A 19,938-nucleotide genomic window follows, 5' to 3' on the forward strand; every position below is an offset into this window, starting at 1 on the left:
TGCTCAACCAACGGAGCCACCCAGGCGCCCCCTGGAAACAGTCTAAATACTTGTAAGTAGGAGAGTGTTTATTAAACTATGGCACATCTGCATAGTGGAGTATTACATAGCCATATAAAGAAAGATCTCTAGGGCCGATGTGGAGTAATTTCCAGTACATACTGTTAAGGGAAAAGAGAAAAGTTCAAGAAAATACCTATGGCATGCTACCTTTCTACACTTCATATAAAAACAAGCATCGGGGCACCTGGGTGGCTCAATCATTAACCGTCTGCCTTCGGCCCAGGTCATGATCCCAGGGTCCTGGGATCAAGCCCCGCATCTGGCTCCCTGCTCAGTGGGGAGCCTGCTTTTCCCTCTCCCACTCCCCCTGCTTGTGTTCCCTCTCTTACTGAGTCTGTCAAATAAATAAATAAAATCTTAAAAAAAAAAAGTATCATAAGAAAATAGAGACACATTTGCTCATTTGTGCAAAGGAAATACAAGAAAGGTAATACAGTAACTAAAGAGATTGGTTATCTAAAGGAGATGGGTGGGAAAAGAGATAGGAAAAAGGGGGATTTGGGAACAGGGTGGCAGAAATGAGAATGGAGCAACTCTTCTTTGAGTATATACCTTTTTTATCTAATTTGGTCTGTTAAAACCACAGTAATGTTTCAGATACCTAAAGAACAAATAAAATCAACCAGAATATGGAGCGACCCTCAAGTGGAGTACAAGCAGTAACAAATCCACCTAATGGTATTACAAACAAATAACATAACCACATAAGGAAACACGAAAGAAAATAGCCTACCTAAATAACTATGTTAAAAGGTATTTTCATTTAGCTGTAAGGCTAAAGGTAAAAAGAATTATAAACAAATATACATACTCTAGTAAATCCATTTCAGAATTCTAAGCAATTCTGAAATTATGTGTACACTAGAACTGAACACATAACTATAGTGTACATGAAAGCCAGGTTTCTCACTGTTGGGGAAAGAAGGTATAAATAAGAAAAAGGGATGTGTTGAGTTGGAGTCAGAGGAATGGAATGAAGTCAAGGATTTTCAAATATAGATAGATAAATAAGGGTGTGTGTGTGTGTGTGTGTGTGTGTGTGTGTGTGTGTGTGTGTGTGTGTGTGTGTGTGTATCCTAGCTAAGAGGGCCTAAAAGCAAGATACAAAGTAGCAATGATATAGTACTGCTCAAATCTTGGCTTCTAAATATGTTCTCTGATACAACTGTGTGTGTGTGTGTGTGTGTGTGTGTGTGTGTGTGTGTGTGTGTGTGTGTGTGTGTGTGTGTGTGTGTGTGTGTGTGTGTGTGTGTGTGTGTGTGTATCCTAGCTAAGAGGGCCTAAAAGCAAGATACAAAGTAGCAATGATATAGTACTGCTCAAATCTTGGCTTCTAAATATGTTCTCTGATACAACTGCTCCTGGTTTCTGTAGATGATTCCAGGGTTGGGGCAGGGAAAATACAAGATGATCCTGGAACATCTTGTGGTGCCAAAAAATAAGAACATGCTTGAAAAAGGATGAGGGCTTTTCCAAAGGAAACAGAAGCCAATCTAAATGAGCTCCCAAAGACTAAAACTGGAACAATTTAAGCAAATAAAATAAGTAATAGTTTGAACTATAACTCATAGAATAAAAGAAATGTTCAGGAGTCTACATTGACATAAATAAATGAATACATAAGCAGAGGAGAAGAAGGAAAACAGCTTTTCCTTACAGAAGAAATCTAATTTACAAATATAGAAGGAATGAGGAAAATATAAAATCATCAGTACTCAAATACTACAGTAATCATCACGATTGGTTTATCTATAGATGGATGATAAAATCAGAGGGAGAAAGCTCAAGAAGAGAATATTTACAGTCTCAAAGTATCTGCCTCAAGGTATTTATTAACTACAAAGGGAAAAATTTCAACTTAATAGTAATAAAAACTAACAGACATCACCTTAACTGAGTGTTCAAAGTTAATAACATGTGACATCATGTAATCCACTGATAGGATACATTGAGAAGGCAGGGCCAAAACACCTCTTTGCAGTAATCTTGCCAAAAATGCAAAACTTCAGTTTAATCATGAGAAAGTATCAGACAAACCCAAATTAAGAGACATTCTACAAAATAACTGACTCATCAAAAGTGTCAAAGTCATGAAAGACAAGACTGAGGATCTGTTACAGATTGGACTAATGAGACATAACTAATAAACGAATGTGAAATCCTATACTGGTTCCTGGAACAGAAAAGTACATTACTGGAAAAACTGGCACAATTAGAATTTGCAGTTTAATATAGTATTGTACCAATGTTAATTTTCTGGTTTTGATCATTTTACTATGGTTATAGAAGGTGTTAAGAATAGGGAAACCTGGGCGCCTGGGTGGCTCAGTCGGTTAAGCAACTGCCTTCAGCTCAGGTCATGATCCTGGAGTCCCGGGATCCAGTCCCGCATCGGGCTCCCTACTCGGCAGGGAGTCTGCTTCTCCCTCTGGCCCTCCCCTCTCTCATGCACTCTCTCTGTCTCTCATTCTCTCAAATAAATAAATAAATTAAAAAAAGAATAGGGAAACCTGGGTGAACTCTACTATTTTTCTAACTTTTCTGTAAATCTAAAATTTCAAAATAAAAATGTTTAAAGCAAGATATAATTCTACATTTAGTTTCTTTTTCTCAAATAAAATTTGATTAAGAAGTCCGAGATCAGGGCGCCTAGGTGGCTCAGTTGGTTAAGCATCTGCCTTCAGCTCAGGTTGTGATCCCAGGGTCTTGGGATTGAGCCCTGCATTGGGGGTCCCTGCTCGGTGGGGAGCCTGCTTCTCCCTCTCCCCTCTGCTCGTGCTCTCTCTCTCTCTCTCAAATAAATACATAAAATCTTAAAAAAAAAAGTTAAAAAAAGTCTGAGACCCTGAAGGAATAACAAAAATATAATGCACAGATATTTTAACAAATAATAAAATTTACAAATAGAAATTATTATAATCACCATTTAGTACCTCAGACACAAAGACACACTGTTCTTAAAATCAGGAAGGAGCTTTCCAAGTCACCCAGTCCATCCCTTCCTTAAGAGGAAACTGCACTTAAATCAGTAAAGACCCCAGTGAATTTATCCTAAACTCAAGAGAACTTCAGTGAAATTATGTTGTATAATTTCCTTTAGTATCCAAATTTGGTATACTTAAATACCAAGAATTAAATCTTAAAAAAATTTTTTTTTGAGTATAACTGACACACAGTGTTACATTAAATCTTTTTTTTTTTTTAAGATTTTATTTATTTATTTGACAGAGAGAGAGGGAACACAGGCAGCGGGGGGAGCAGCAGGCAGAGGAAGAAGGAAGAAGCAGGCTCCCCACTGAGCACTGAGCCGGAAGTGGGACTCCATCCCAGGACCCTGGGACCATGACCTGAGCTGCAGGCAGACACTTAACCAACTGAGCCACCCAGATGTCTTATACACAGAGAAAAAGTACCTGTTTAAAAACCTTAAGTGGAGACAAAGCAGGAAAGAATGTCCAATGGAAAAAAGACAGTCTCTGCAACAAATGGGTGTTGGGAAAATTGGACAGCCACATGCAGAAGAATGAAACTGGACCACTTCCTTACACCACACACAAAAATAGACTCAAAATGGATGAAAGACCTAAATGTGAGACAGGAATCCATCAAAATCCTTGAGGAGAGCACAGGCAGCAACCTCTTCGACCTCAGCTGCAGCAGCTTCTTCCTAGAAACATCGCCAAAGGCAAGGGCAGCAAGGGCAAAAATGAACTCTTGGTACTTCATCAAGATAAAAAGCTTTTGCACAGCAAAGGAAACAGTCAGCAAAACCAAAAGACAACCGACAGAATGGAAGAAGATATTTGCAAATGACATATCAGATAATCTATAAAGAACTTATCAAACTCAACACCCAAAGAACAAATAATCCAATCAAGAAATGGGCAGAAGACATGAACAGACATTTCTGCAAAGATATCCAAATGGCCAGATATCTAATCCCCTGAAGGGAAATACAAATCAAAACCAGGATGAGAGTGCAGACACTGACGGAATCCCTAAGCCAACTGTTGGTGGGAATGCAAGCTGGCACAGCCACTCTGGAAAACAGTATGGAGGTTCCTCAAAAAGTTGAAAATAGAGCTACCCTATGACCCAACAATTGCACTACTGGGTATTTACCCCAAAGATACAAATGTAGTGATCCAAAGGGACACGTGCACCCCAATGTTTATAGCAGCAATGTCCACAATAGCCAAACTATGGAACGAGCCTAGATGTCCGTCAACAGATGAATGGATAAAGAAGATGTGGTATATTGGGGCGCCTGGGTGGCTCAGTCGTTAAGCGGCTGCCTTCAGCTCAGGTCATGATCCCAGAGTCCTGGGATCAAAACCCGCATAGGGCTCCCTGCTCCGCAGGAAGCCTGCTTTTCCCTCTCCCACTCCCCCTGCTTGTGTTCCCTCTCTCACTGTGTCTCTCTGTCAAATAAAATCTTAAAAAAAAAAAAAGATGTGGTGTATACACACACACACACACACACACACACACACACACACACACACACACAATGGAATATTATGCAGCCATCAAAAATTGAAATCTTGCCATTTGCAATGAAATGGATAGAACTAGAGGGTATTATGCTAAGCAAAATAAGTCAACCAGAGAAAGACAAGTATCATATGATCTCACTGATATGAGGAATTTGAGAAACAAGATGGAGGATCATAGGGGAAGGAAGGGAAAAAATGAAACAAGATGAAACCGGAGAGGGAGACAAACCATAAGAGACTCTTAATCTCAGGAAACAAACTGAGTGTTGCGGGTGGGAGGGATGGGGTGGCTGGGTGATGAACATTGGGGAGGGTAGGTATTATGATGAGCACTATGAATTGTGTAAGACTGATGAATCACAGACCTGTACCCCTGAAACAAATAATACATTATATGTTAATTTAAAAATAAATAAATAAAAACCTTAAGTGGAAGAAATATTTGCAAATTATGCATCTGATGAGGGGTTAATATCTAAAATATATAAAGAACTTCAACTCAACAACAAAAAAATCAAAATACCTAATTAAAATAGGCAAAGGACATTTCTTTCCAAAGGTGATATAAAATGGCCAACAGGTATATGAACAAATGCTCAACATCAGTAACAGAGAGAAAAATGCAAATCAAAAACAATGAGCTACATCACCTCACACCTGTTAAAACTGCTACTATAAAAAACCCCAGAAAATAATAAGTGTTGGCAAACAAAACGCTTTTACTGTTGGTGGGACTATAAAATGATTGAATCTAGGGCGCCTGGGTGGCTCAGTTGGTTAAGTGACTGCCTTCGGCTCAGGTCATGATCCTGTAGTCCCGGGAATGAGTCCCACATTGGGCTCCCTGCTCAGCAGGGAGTCTGCTTCTCCCTCTAACCCTCTTCCCTCTCGTGCTATCTCATTCTCTCTCTCAAATAAATAAATAAAAATCTTTAAAAAAACGATTGAATCTACTATGGAAAACAGTACGGAGGTTCCTCAAAAAGTTAAAAGTACAACTACCCTGTGATCCAGCAATCCCACTTCTGGGTATATATCCAAGAGGACCAAAAGCAGGGTCTTAAGGAGATACACACCCATATTCACAGCACCATTATTCACAATAGCCAACAGGTAGAAGTAACCCAAATGTTCATTGATGGATGAATGGATAAACAAAATGTGGTATATACATACAATGGAATAATATTCAGTTTTAGAAAGGAAATCCTGTCACATTCTATAACTGTATGATTCTACTTATATGAAATATCTAAAGAAGTCAAATTCAGAGAAACAGAAAGTAGAATGATGATTACCGGGGCTGAGGAGGGAGGAGAAAGGGGAGTTGTTCTTTAATGGGTACAGAATTTCAGATTTACAAGATGAAAAAGGTCTGAAGATCTGTTTTACAACAATGTAAATATACGTAACACTATCAAACTATACCTTTAAACATCATTACGATGGTAAATTTTATGTTATGTATTTTTTACCAAAACAACAAAACAAACAAAAACCTTAAATGATGTATTAAAACAAACACAATTCCTTATTCTGCCAACCAAAGCTCTCCAAAATTTGGTAGCCAATTTGGCTTTTCAGCCAATTTCTTACAATGCCCACTGTTTTACTTTATATTCTGAACAAACTAGGTTACTAATAATATTCTGAATTCAGCCCATGTATTTTCAGTATACAATGCAGTCATTCTTAATCCTGGCAGCACAGCAATATCACTTATAAAGTTTTTTTAAAAAAATACAACTGTTTGGACCTCACACTTCAGAGATGCTGAACTTGTAAAGGGCACGGATATCTATCTGTATTTTCAAATGCCATGGACTTGTGGATTACTGCTCTAATGCATCTAAACTGGCACAGTCCTGTCAAACTATCCACCCTCGAAGGGTCATTTTATTTTATTTTTAAAGATTCATTTATCTGAGAGGGAGAGAGAGCAATCACAAGCAGTGAGGGGAGGGGCAGAAGGAGAGGGAGAGGGAGAAGCAGACTCCCCGCTGAGCAGGGAGCTCCACACGGGGCTTGATCCCAGGACCTTGAGATTATGACCTGAGCTGAAGGCAGACACTCAACCAACTGAGCCACCCAGGTGCCCCTCCAAGGGTCATTTTAAAAATCTGCTTCCTGGGACGCCTGTATGGCTCCGTCAGTTGAGTGTGCCTTTGGATCAAGTCATGATCCCAGGGTCCTGGGATCGAGTCCTGCCATCGGGCTCCCTGCTTAGTGGGGAATCTGCTTCTCCCTCTGCCTGCCGTTCCCCCTGCTTGTGTCCTCTCTCTCTCTCTCTGACAAATAAATAAAATCTTTAAAAAAATTTTTTTTAAAGTCTGCTTCCTCTAAAACCCTAACTGGATATGTTCTCTTACTTCTTTTAACTCCCACTAGCACTTCCCTTTATCTCTTATGTCACATATATTCTCATTTATAATACAGTTATTTGTGTGTTCATCATGTTTTGGGCAAATTTTTTAATCTCTTCGGGCCTTGATTTCCTCATCCATGAAAAGGGAAAAATGATATCCACTTCCCTGGGTTGAAAAAACTGTGACAGGATTAAAGGAGATACAAAATGCTTAGCATAGTACCAGACACACATAGTGGGTGAATCATAATTGTTAGTTCTCTTCATCTCTTGTTGCTTTCCCCTTGTTCCCCAAACATCAAATTGAACCTTTATCTTCAACCATGTCAACTAATGTCACTTTAATGAAAACACCAAAACTCTCAAATGGAGAAGCAGAAATCTAGTCTTTATAGAGATTTTATGGCTTTTTGGGAGATTATTTGTACTGAGCAGGATTTTTATCACCCAAACATTTGCAGAACACTTTGTTTATAAGGAGAGTCAGAAAAAAAAAATAAGGAGAATCTGTGTCAGTTACTGAGTTTGCCTTTCTCCATCTTTAGCTAAATGATAACAGTAATTAGGTACTAAGTGCTTGACATAATATTAACTAACTTAATTAACCCTTACAACAATCCTGAGATAGGTGCTTTTATTGTCCCCATTTACAGATGAGAAAACCAAGTCATCCATGAATTATGAAATCTGCCTATGGTCACAGTGCTGTGATTCAAACCCAGGCAGTCTAGCATCAGAGCCCATCATCTTAATCATAATCACTCAGCTATACTGCATTTTCAAGAATTTTAAAATGTCAGTTTTGGTGTTTAACCTAGGAAGCCAAAACAAAAGAAAAATAAAAGAACCAAAACATTAAAGATTCTAACCTCAAAAGATTTAAGATTAAAACAAAATTTTATTTATATATATTTTAAAAAGATCTTATTATTAAGTTATCTCTACACCCAATGTGGGGCTTGAATTTACAGCTGTGAGATCAAGAGTCACATGCTCTACCGACTTAGCCGGCCAGGCACTCCAAAACAAAATTTTAAAAGATGATTCTAATATGACAAGTATTAGTAGGTATGTCCAAAGTATGACTTCTAAAGAAAAATAGGATTTTTTCAAATGAAAGTCTCTATAAATACCACATACCACTGCTCGTCACTGGGAAAAAGTTTTCAGTTACCAATTATGCTTTGAGGCAAATAAATTTATCCCTCACAGACTACTTTAACATCAGAAAAAAGATTCAGGAAGACTGTCCAAGGAGGACAGGGAACCCAGGTGGCTAGGTGCCATGTATGAACACTTAGCAGTGGGAAGCACAGCATGAATCAGACCACATATCTGGGAAGAATCCTATAAGAAGCACCAAAACCACTACAGACAACAACGAAGACAGTATTTAATCCACATCAATACATTATGCTGAAGATCAGATTTACATCTAGTTATGTGTTGGAATCAATAGAGCTGATTAGCTACCCTGAAAAAGCAATTAACCACCTTCTTCCAATGAACTCAGATAGGTTTCTCAAGTTAAAAACCACAATGGATTGGAGATGTATAAGCTCTGACTTAGAAACTGTTTCAGGGGGAAACCCCATAATTCTAGAAATTAGTCTACAGTTTACAGAAGTCAAGGAGGATAAATAAGGATAACCATTGTTAGTTCCTCTTGGTTCTCAGTTATTTTTTAAGTTATTTATTTATTTATTTATTTTATTTTATTTAAGTAATCTCTACACTCAACATGGGGCTCAAATTCACAACCCCGAGATCAAGAGTAACATGCTCTTCCGACTGAGCCAGCCAGGCACCCTTTTTCTCAGTTTCTATAATTATTCCAAATAAAATGTGGACTTATTCTGGGGCTCACCTTAAATTGCTCTTCCTATCATTGAACTCATACGAAATAGGTAACATGGGGTCAAGTTCTAAAGATACAGAAATCGAGGTGCCTGGATGGTTCAGTTGGTTAAGCGTCTGCCTTCAGCTCAGGTCATGATCTCAGAGTCCTGGGATCGAACCCTGTATTGGGCTCCCTGTTCAGCAGGGAGTCTGCTTCTCCCTCTGCTCCTCCCCCTCTGCTAGTGCTCTGTCTCTCACGTTCTCTCTCTCAAATAAATAAAATCTTAAAAAAAAAAAAGATACAGAAATGAATATGATCCCTGCCCTATAGGAATTCAATTTAATGGGGGAGACATATTTACATACCTTTTTTAATACACTGTGGTACATACTATAAGAATTTAATTGTATAATTAAAACAAACTATACTGAGCAAAGGAGATAAATGTTTCTAGTTTTCTAGTCTTCTGGAGGAACATGTTTATTGTTTTTATTATGGTAATCAGAGTAATTTAAAATGACATATATTAGAGGACACAAATAGAAAAGCATTCCATGCTCATGGATTAGAAGAACAAACATTGTTAAAATGTCTATACTACCCAGAGCAATCTACACATTTAATGCAATCCCCATCAAAATACCACCAATATTTTTCACAGAGCTAGACCAAATAATCCTAAAATCTGTATGGAACCACAACAGACCCCGAATAGCCAAAGCAATTCTGAAAAACAGAACTGGAGGCACCACGATTCCGGATTTCAAGCTCTATTACAAAGCTGTCATCACCAAGACAGTATGGTACTGGCACAAAAAGAGACACATACATCAGTGGAACAGAATAGAGAACCCAGAAATGGACCCACAACTATATGATGAACTAATCTTTGAAAAAGCAGGAAAGACTATCTGATGGAAAAGACAGTCTCTTCAACAAATGGTGTTGGGAAAACTGGATTGCAACATGCAGAAGAATGAAACTGGACCACTTTCTTATACCATACACAAAAAAATAAATTCAAGATGGATGAAAGATCTAAATGTGGGACAGGAAACCATTAAAATCTTAGAGGAGAACACAGGCAGAAACCTCTTTGACCTCAGCCATAGCAACTTCTTACTAGACACGTCACCACAGGCAAGAGAAACAAAAGCAAAAATGAACTATTAGGACTTCATCAAGATAAAAAGCTCCTGCACAGTGAAGGAAACAATCAACAAAACTAAAAGGCAGCCTACGGAATGGGAGAAGATATTTGCAGATGACATATCTGATAAAGGGTTAGCATCCAAAATCTACAAAGAACTTATCAAACTCAACACCCAAAAAACAAATAACCCAGTTAAGAAATGGGCAGAAGACATGAACAGACACTGTTCCAAAAAAGACATCCAGATGGGGCGCCTGGGTGGCTCAGTCGTTAAGCGTTTGCCTTCAGCTCAGGTCATGATCCCAGGGTCCTGGGATGGAGCCCTGCATCAGGCTCCCTGCTCAGAGGGAAGCCTGCTTCTCCCTCTCCTTCTCCCCCTGCTTGTGTTCCCTCTCTCGCTGTGTCTCTGTCAAATAAATAAATAAAATATTAAAAAAAAAAAAAAAAAGACATCCAGATGGCTAAAGACACATGAAAAGATGCTCAACAATACTCATCATCAGGGAAATACAAATCAAAACCAGGATGAGATACCACCTCACAACTGTCAGAATGGCTAAAATTAACAACACAAGAAACAACAGGTATTGGCAAGGATGTGAAGAAAGAGGAACCCTCTTGCACTGTTGGTGGGAATGCAAACTGGTACAGCCACTCTGGAGAACAGTATGGAGGTTCTTCAAAATGTTAAAAATCGAACTACCCTATGATCAAGCAATTACATTACTAGGTATTCACCCAAAGGATACAAAAATACAGATCAAAGGGGTACATGCACCCCAGTGTTTACATTTACAGCAGCATTATCAACAATAGCCAAACTATGGATATTGACTGATGAATGGACAAAGATGTGGTGTGTACACACACACACACACACACACAGGAATATTACTGAGCCATCAAAAAGAATGAAATCTTGCCACTTGCAACGACAGATGGAGCTAGAGTGTATTATGTTAAGTGAAATAAGTCAGTCAGAGAAAGGCAAATACCACTCATAAGTGTAATTTAAGAAAGAAAACAGAAGAATATATGGGAAGGGGGAAAAAGAAAAAAAAAAGAGAGAGGGAAATAAGCCATAAGAGACTCTTAACAACAGAGAACAAAGTGAGGGTTGATGAGGGATGTGGGTGAGGGATGGGCTAGATGGGTGATGGGTATTAAGGAGGGCACTTGTGATGAGCACTGGGTGTTGTATGTAAGTGATGAATCACTGAATTCTACTCCAGAAACCAATATTGCATTGTATGTTAACTGCCTAAATTTAGGGACGCCTGGGTGGCTCAGTCCGTTAAGCGTCTGCCTTCGGCTCAGGTCATGATCCCCGGGTCCTGGAATCGAGTCCCACATAGGGCTCCTTGCTCAGCGGGGAGCCTGCTTCCCCCTCTGCCTGCTGCTCCCCCTGCTTGTGCTTTTTCTCTCTCTCTCTAATAAATAAATTAAAAAAAACCTACCTAAAATTTAAATTTAAAAATAAATAAAAATAAAATGTACCTAGAAAGTATCAAGCAAAAAAAAAAAGTCAAATATTATCACAAGGCTTATAACTTAAAAAAAATAATCAGTTGTCTGCCCCATGCCATCCCACCACCAAATTCACCTCTTTTAACTGTTATATATGGTGTTTTACACCTACATCATTCTTCTGTCTTCAAATTTATACTATTTATTCTGCACCTGATTCCTTCTAGCACTTCCACAAGTCCAAGCTCCTTCATCTCACTTGGGGTGGTTTTTACTATACTAACCAGTTTCCCTACTTCCACTCTAAACTTCTTTAGTTCATTTGCCACAGAACAGCTATTTAAAAAATGAAAAATCAGATACCACTCTTTTGTCTAAAATCCTCCCTGGATTTAATGAGCACAGAATAAATTCAAAGCTCCTTTCTACATCCTACAAAGCCCCCACATAATTTGGCTCCTGCCTATATCCCTGACCCCATTTCCTATAAGCATGCTCTCTTGAACGCTTTCTCTCTCTCTCTCCCCCCTCCCCCACCCCCCTCTTCCCTCTGCCTCCTTCCATCCCTCCCTGTCACTGTGTCTAGCCACAATGGTTTTCCTAATTGTTTCCTGAACTGTCAAGTTCCCGCACACCTCAGGATCTATACCTGCCATTTCTTCTACCAGGAACACTCTTCAGATGTTCTCAGAGCTGGCTCCTTATCATTCTAGTCACTGCTCAAATGTTACCAGCTCAGGGAAGGCTTCCTTTACCATCCCCTACTTAATATATCCCTCACTCCCATGCCACCATCCCAGTTACACTCCACTTGATCACCCCGGTTTATTTTCTTCACAGGAGTTGTCATTATATGAAATTAAATTACTTGTTACTTTTATGGTCATTGTTTGTCTCTGCAAGTCATGGAAACTCGAAGAAGTTAGCAGCTTTTCCTAACCTACTGCTTAATCTCTAAGGCCTAGTTCTGTGGCAGGACTTATCAGAAGCTCAAAGATATTTGAATTTCTTTCCTAATTTCCTGAAGATCTAAATTACTTTGAAATCCTTGTTTAATACAAAAAAAAAAAAAAACCAACTTAATGAAAAATTTCAAACACAGGAAAGAACAGTATAACAAATCATTATACAGTTTTAAAAATTACCTACTCCCAGGGGGCACCTGGGTGGCTCAGTCAGTTGAGCAGGGAACTCTTGATCTCGGTTCAGGTCATGATCTCAGGGTCCTAGAATCGAGCCCCATTTAGGACTCCGCATTCACCACGGAGTCTTCTTGGGATTCTCTCTCTCTCTCTCTCTCTACCCCAAGCCTCCCCCCATCTCCTGCCTCGCTCACACACAACTCTCTAAAATGAATAAATCTTTAAAAAAAATTATGTACTTACAATCAATCTTACTCCAATTACCCCTCTAACCATTTCATCTCCCACCAGCTATTTTTTCTCACCAGGTTACTTTGAAGTAAATCTCAGAAATAAATTCTTATATACATATAATTGCAATATGCACAATATTTAAAAATTTACAAAATTTAGGGCCCCATCTCCATCTGGGGACTAGTTATCAGAATCTCTACAGTGAGGCTTAAGCATATGTATGTCTGAAATTTTCTTCAGATGTTCTGATTCAGCTAGACTGTAACACATCCAATGACTGACATCTGGGAACAGTTCTAGAAGGGCCAGAATCGTCAGTTACATAAGAACCATATCAGGAAAGACACTACTGAAAACACCATTTACAAAACAGTTTCTGAGTTAAAACACCAAAAGAATATTAGAATTTAAAAAGAAAAAAACGAGGATGAATTTTGAATCAAAGACACCTTACTTGGATACAGAAAGTGGTTGATTAAACTCTTCCACAGCAATGTTGCTTTCTTCAAAGCTGGGAATATCAACTGCTTTTAATGAAGATGCGCTACCTGGAGGACTTGAGACTTCATTATTAATATCAACAGAAAAATTCATGTCCTCACTGGAAATCTTGGTATCATCTTGCCTCTGCTGAGATTCAGGCTCTTGATCATCGCCTGCTGCATTCCAAAACAAGCTGGCACCTGGAGGTTAAATGATTAACCAGATACTGAAACAAATATTCTACCATAAAAATAATCCTCTGACAAACCTCTAAGTAAGACTAACCGTATTGTGTTAACACAATTACCTAGAATGTTTTCAGATTATATCTTCTCAGAAATGCCATAAAGAGGTAAGGTGAAAAGACAGAAAACTGGTGTACAAAGTGGGGGGGGGGGGTGCCTGGGTGGCTCAGTCAGTTGTGTCTGACCCTTGGTTTCAGCTTAGATCTTGATCTGAGAGTTGTGAGTTCAAGCACATTGCACTCCACCCTGGGCGTGGAGCCTACTTAAAAAAGAAAAAACAACAATAAACAACCTGGGACAAAAGGAACAGGGGACATTCTGGGACCTGTCTCTTCAAGAGGTGTAGCTCTCAAATGACGCGTTTCACATATAAAGGTTCTGAATACAATTTAGGGTGTACGTGTGTGTACAGAAAACTGCTGCTCTGAAAAACAAGGGAAAACATATAACGAGTCCCTAGGCATTCTGATTTCTATCTTTACAATATTTATGAGAATATTCAGGGACCTATCAGACATATGTAGTATCAGGCAAGTATTTAAAAATCAAATGTTTGGGGCCCCTGGGTGGCTCAGTCGATTTAGCATCCAACTCTTGGTTTTGGCTCAGGTCATGATCTCGGGGTCATGAGATGAAGCCCCATGACAGGCACCTTACTCAGAGTAGTGAGAAGTCTGCTTGAGACTCTCTCCCTCTCCCTCTGTGCCCCGCCCCCCAAAGCTCACATGCACATGCTCGCTCTCTCAAATAAATAAATAAATCTTAAAAAAAAGAAAGGATAATTATGAAAAAGTTATGTAAGTGCTACTACTCTTCTGGAATATTTACCAATACATACCTTCAGGAAATTAAGTATCACTATAGAATAAACATGCTTTTAAAAGCCATTTAGTTCTAACAATTATTAAGAATACTTTTTTCTGCATATAAGTAATAACCACCCCAGGTCATCCAAGTTGAATAACTGAATATGAATCTATGAGGTTTCAAAATAATTTTAGAGTATCAGTTTAAACATGTAAATGACTTCATTCAATTATCTTTTATTCACACACATTATGATTCAGGCATCATGTTAGCTAATGAGTTACAACCGTGGAATAAGGCAGCGTTTGAGATCCCAAAAGCTTATAGTCTAGGAACAGATACAGAGAGAACCAAGTATAATACAGTAAAAGTACAGAGTTTATAGGAGGAAACTGCACTTTCTTGGTATGTTTGGTATGTATGTTTGGTTAGCTCACAATACCCACAGCTCCTTGTCCACTACCCCTTTACCACATACAAACTTCCTCTGGGAACTGTCACCCCCGCAATTAACAAAGGTGAGACTCCAGCAGATATGTCCCTATTACATGCTTCTCAACCCCCTTACCACTGAACCAGGGATTAAACCCTAATCCAAACTAAGCCATTCAGGTTCTCTGCAATTTGAAACAAGACTAAAGGAGAGTAACCTGGTTTGTGTACATGGCTAAAACTGTGTAACACATACACTTTGGAGCTTTGGGTGAGCTAGAAAAAACTGAGTAGAAAAACTGACTAAAACAGCCATATAGCTGGACAGTCCTAATGGTATTCCAGTTTCTAGTTCCAGTTTTTTCTTGAAGTCAGCCCCACTCTTGGCCTTGGTTTTCATGAAACCACCTCATATCCTTCCACTAAATTCCCCTTCCTTACTTAAATTATTTCAAAGTGGTTTACATTACTTGCAGCCAAAGAATCTTGACTAATACTCAGTAATATCTGACTTATAAATGTACAAGAGGTTCTTCCTCCCCTCTACGTGGACAGTTAACAAATGGGTTCAGAGACAGAATATAGAAATCTGCCTTCCTTCTTTTGCTCCCTCTCAAATCTTTATTCTCCAGGCTCAAATCTTCATCTGTTACTTCTACAAATCTTAGGTCATCAACCCATCTCCACTCATCAAATGTTTGGGTATCACCATCTTCATTTCCCAAAGCAGCTCAAATGCAATAGATATTTAGACCGAACTCATCCTCTCTCTTTTGCTTTTCTAACTTGTCTTCCCTAGGTCATCTAAGCTGAAAATCCTGGAGTAACTTTTATTTTCATTTTTAATAAACTTTTAATATTAGAATAATTCTAGATTTATAGAGAAGATAATACAGAGTATACTGTATACTCACCAGTTTGACCTGATGTTAACATCTTACATTACCGTGGCACATTTTTCAAAATTAAGAAACCAATATTAGTGCATTACAATTAACTAAATCTCCAGACTTTATTTGGATTTCACTGATTTTTCCACTAATATCCTATTTCTGTTCCGGGATCCAAACCAGTAACTTTAGAATCCTACCTCTTCCAATTGCCATATCCAATTAGTTACCAAATCTTAACACCCTACACAACTCTTTCTCTTCATTCTTACCACCATCACCTTATGTACTAGGCATCTTGCTAGATCTTGGGGACATTCTTAAAGATCTCATGGTCTGGTGGTGAGCAAACATGTAAAAAAATATATGTCATTTACATTATTAACTGATTTTTCAAAAAGGCCTTCAATAGTGCTTACTGAATAAAGGAGAGACTCCTTTTCGAAAGATGTAATAAAGGTTCTCCATAAAATAGGACAGTACTAGACAATTCAGAGCCCTGTGTTTTCTCACTGTGCCCCCACTATTTTCTCTACCCATCCTGTTCTGCCATCTCTCCACTCCACCTACGAAAACCCTACATACCCTTTAAGGCCCAGAATCAATACCACTGCATAGATGAAACAAACCTTCCCTGATCCCTCAAACCACAGATGACTTTTCTTTTTTTTTTTTTTTTTTTAAAGATTTTATTTATTTGAGAGAGAGAATGAGAGATAGCACGAGAGGGAAGAGGGTCAGAGGGAGAAGCAGACTCCCCACTGAGCAGGGAGCCCGATGCGGGACTCGATCCCGGGACTCCAGGATCATGACCTGAGCCGAAGGCAGTGGCTTAACCAACTGAGCCACCCAGGCGCCCACAGATGACTTTTCTTATAAGAATTGGGTCCAGTCCAGGAAAGAAGCAAAAATAATGTATGATGTCACGTGGTCTCCCATTTGTTTTCAGATATAGTTCTCCTTCATAAAAAGTAAAATTACAAAGACTTAAGTAAGTGATACTCTCTTCACCTTGGCTTTGGTTCTGTTTGTACCATGTACCAATTTCAATGTAAAAATTTTAAGTGATTTGAAAAGCATTTTTTAAAAATTCCTTACAAATAAAAAAAAATGAAATTACCTGTGCTCACAGCAATGCTTACACTTTTTCTCATATGCAAGCCAGGGGAAGACTGTGCTTCCATGGAAACCAGCTCCATTTGTCTCGCAGCTTGCACCGTGTCTTCAGCAGAGGTTGTCTTGGGGGAGCAGGGCTGCAGAGACTGTGCTTCCAATAAACGCTGAATCTATATCAATTAAAAACATATTTTAAACTGGCAGTGAAGTAATCAAATTGGCGGTGGAGTTTAAAAATGAATTACAGGGCGCCTGGGTGGCTCAGTCGTTAAGCGTCTGCCTTCGGCTCAGGTCATGATCCCAGGGTCCTGGGATCGAGCCCCACATTGGGCTCCCTGCTCTGCGGGAAGCCTGCTTCTCCCTCTCCCACTCCCCCTGCTTGTGTTTCTGCTCTCACTATGTCTCCCTCTGTCAAATAAATAAATAAAATCTTAAAAAATAAAATAAAATAAAAATGAATTACAAAGGCCCCAATTATAAATAACTTTTAACTCTATTTTCTCACAATTCAGTTAGATCATACCATAAAACTTATTCAATGCAGAAATCACTATCCTTCATTATTAAGAAGCACTTAAGTAGGCTAAGTGTAAATTTTATTTATTTATTTATTTATTAAAGTAAACTCTATGCCCGACACAGGGCTCTAACTTAGAATGCTGAGATCAAGAGTTGCATGTTCTACTGACTGAGCCAGCCAGGTGCCCCATGGCTAAGTGTAAATTTAAAAGTGAAAACATAAAGGTATTTAAACTGGCATTCATAAATGGACACTTGTGTAAAAAAGCCTGAATATTAACACTTCTTATCAGTATTTCATTCCAATTCCACTTACAAATCAAAATTAGGAGCTATATTCTAACTCTTTACCAAATAGTGAACATTTTTACACAAGGTTCTTCTTATAAAGGTTAATCAGAATACCCCAGGTTTGGCCATGCTAAAACTGGGAATTATTAGTAACAGTAGCAAACACATACTGAATGCTTCCTGTTTTATAAGACACTACAATAAAAGCTTTTATGCATGATTATTATAATCCACCCCATAAAGAATCTACTACTATTAAACACACTTTACAGATAAGAAAACTTGAGAAATTAAAGTTACTTGCCCAGGTCATGTAACTAACAAGTAGCAAAGCTGAGGTTCAAACACCAAAAGTTTCCCCTGCTCCTTTTGAAACTGAAATATAACTCACATATCATAAAATTCATCCCTTTAAAGTATACAAGTCAGTGGTTTTTATTAAATTCACCACAAAGTTTGCAACCATCACCACCATCTAATTCTAGAACATTTTCATTAATCCCCTGAAAAAACCTGTACCCACTAGTGGTCACTCTCCATTGCCCTCACCCAGCCCTCTGGCAACCACTAATCTACTTTCTGTCTCTACAGATTTGCCTATTCTGGACATTTTACATAAATAAAACCACACAATATGTGGCTCTGTATCTTGCTTCTTTCACTCAGCGTAACATTTTCAAAGTTCATCTGTGTTGTTGGATACATCACATTGTGTTTACCCATTCATCAGTTCATGGATATTGGACTGTTTTCACTTTTGGCTATTTAGAGATAAGTTGCTATGAACATTTGTGTACAAGTTTTTATGTGAGCATATTTTTTTCATTTCTCTTGGGTATATACTTAGGAGTAGAAGAGCCTCCCTTTTTAAACACTGTGATTTTCTAATTCCCTATAAATTATACTATTGTGGGGATGCCTGGGTGGCTCAGTCAGTTAAGTGTTTGCCTTTGGCTCAGGTCATGATCCCAGTCTCCTGGGATCAAGTCCCTCATCCAGCTCATTGCTCAGCAGGGAGCCTGCTTCTCCCTCTGCCTCTGCCTGCCACTCCCCCTGCTTGTGGCGTGCTCTCGCTCTCTGACAAAATCTTAAAAAAAAAATTACACTATTGTGTTCAATTCATCTCATTCATTTCAGCAAATTAACTTTACTAATATAGGAAAATATAAATTATCAAAAAATAATTAAGATCAGTAGAAATATAACCTGCATTAATAATACAAAATGGCTTATGTATTTATAGTGGTTTACAGTGTGGATTTTGGTATCATGAAGATATAAGTTTAAATGCTACTCTGTTAACTTTTAGGATGAGCTATTTAACCACTATGAGCCTCAGTATCACTTAAAACTAAAGTAGCTGTAAGGATTAAGAAACAAAATAATTGTAACTTTTTGAGTATTTACTATAGCCAGGACCTACACTAACCACTTTATATATACACATATACATAAACTCATTTAACCATCAAATCTACATATAATACTAATCACTGCTCCCAATTTACAGATGAGAAGAGTAAGGTTTAGAGAGATCACACAGGAAATATTCAATAAAGCTATAGTGATTAATTGAATGGTACTGGTGCTAGGACAGGCAAATCAATGGAGAATATAGTACAGAAATAGATACAAACATATGATACTTCCATTACACCATAAAAAAAATATTTCCAAGTCAATAACAAAAAGATATACTATTCAATAAATATATGAGGCCAGCTATCTGAGGATTAAAAAGGAAAAACCTCTTATCTCATATATCAAAATAAAGCAAAAATATAATCCTGAAGGCGGAGGGAAGGTGAAGAATAAATTTTTTATAATCTTGAAGAAGGCTTTTCTAAACATAATTAACACCCAGATAGAAAATGACCGGTAAATCTAATTACATCTAAATTGGAATATTCTGCACAAAACAAATGGTTAAAACAAAAAACATTTTTTTTTAAGATTTTATTTATTTATTCATGAGAGACAGAGAGAGAGAGAGAGAGGGGCAGAGGGAGAAGCAGGCTCCCAAGGAGCAGGGAGCCCGACACAGGACCTGATCCCAGGACCCTGGGATCATGACCTGAGCCGAAGGCAGACGCTTAACCATCTGAGCCACCCAGGCGCCCAAAACAAAAAACATTTAAGACAAACTGTAAGAAATGCTTACCACATGTACATGATAAAAAACCCATTTCCTTATATACAATGAGCTCTTACAAATTAATTAGAAAAGGACCTAAAATGAGTAAATGACAGACTTTACACAAAGAAAAAATAAATGGCCAATAAATAATAAAATGATCCATCTTGATTACACAATACAGTGCAAATTAAAAAAGTGTCTTTTTATAAGACTGATACTAATTTTAATAGTTTGATATGCACATGTTGGAGATGTGGA

General features: G+C 38.3%; 1 protein-coding gene across 14 annotated transcripts in view; it reads right to left on the reverse strand.

Annotated features, from left to right (window-relative positions):
• The window catches only part of STIL (STIL centriolar assembly protein), a 73,094-nt gene that overhangs the window by 19,722 nt on the left and 33,434 nt on the right, over positions 1 to 19,938 (reverse strand). For all 14 annotated transcript variants that reach the window (XM_027581824.2, XM_027581790.2, XM_027581807.2 and 11 more), the window contains 2 exons: positions 16,738 to 16,903; positions 13,215 to 13,443 (listed from right to left, as the gene is read on the reverse strand). In XM_027581824.2, coding sequence (XP_027437625.1) covers positions 13,215 to 13,443; positions 16,738 to 16,903 — 395 coding nt within the window. The remainder of the gene's footprint in view (positions 1 to 13,214; positions 13,444 to 16,737; positions 16,904 to 19,938) is intronic.

This window comes from Zalophus californianus, chromosome 4 (genome assembly GCF_009762305.2).
Source record: "Zalophus californianus isolate mZalCal1 chromosome 4, mZalCal1.pri.v2, whole genome shotgun sequence".
In the NCBI taxonomy this organism is placed as follows: domain Eukaryota; kingdom Metazoa; phylum Chordata; class Mammalia; order Carnivora; family Otariidae; genus Zalophus; species Zalophus californianus.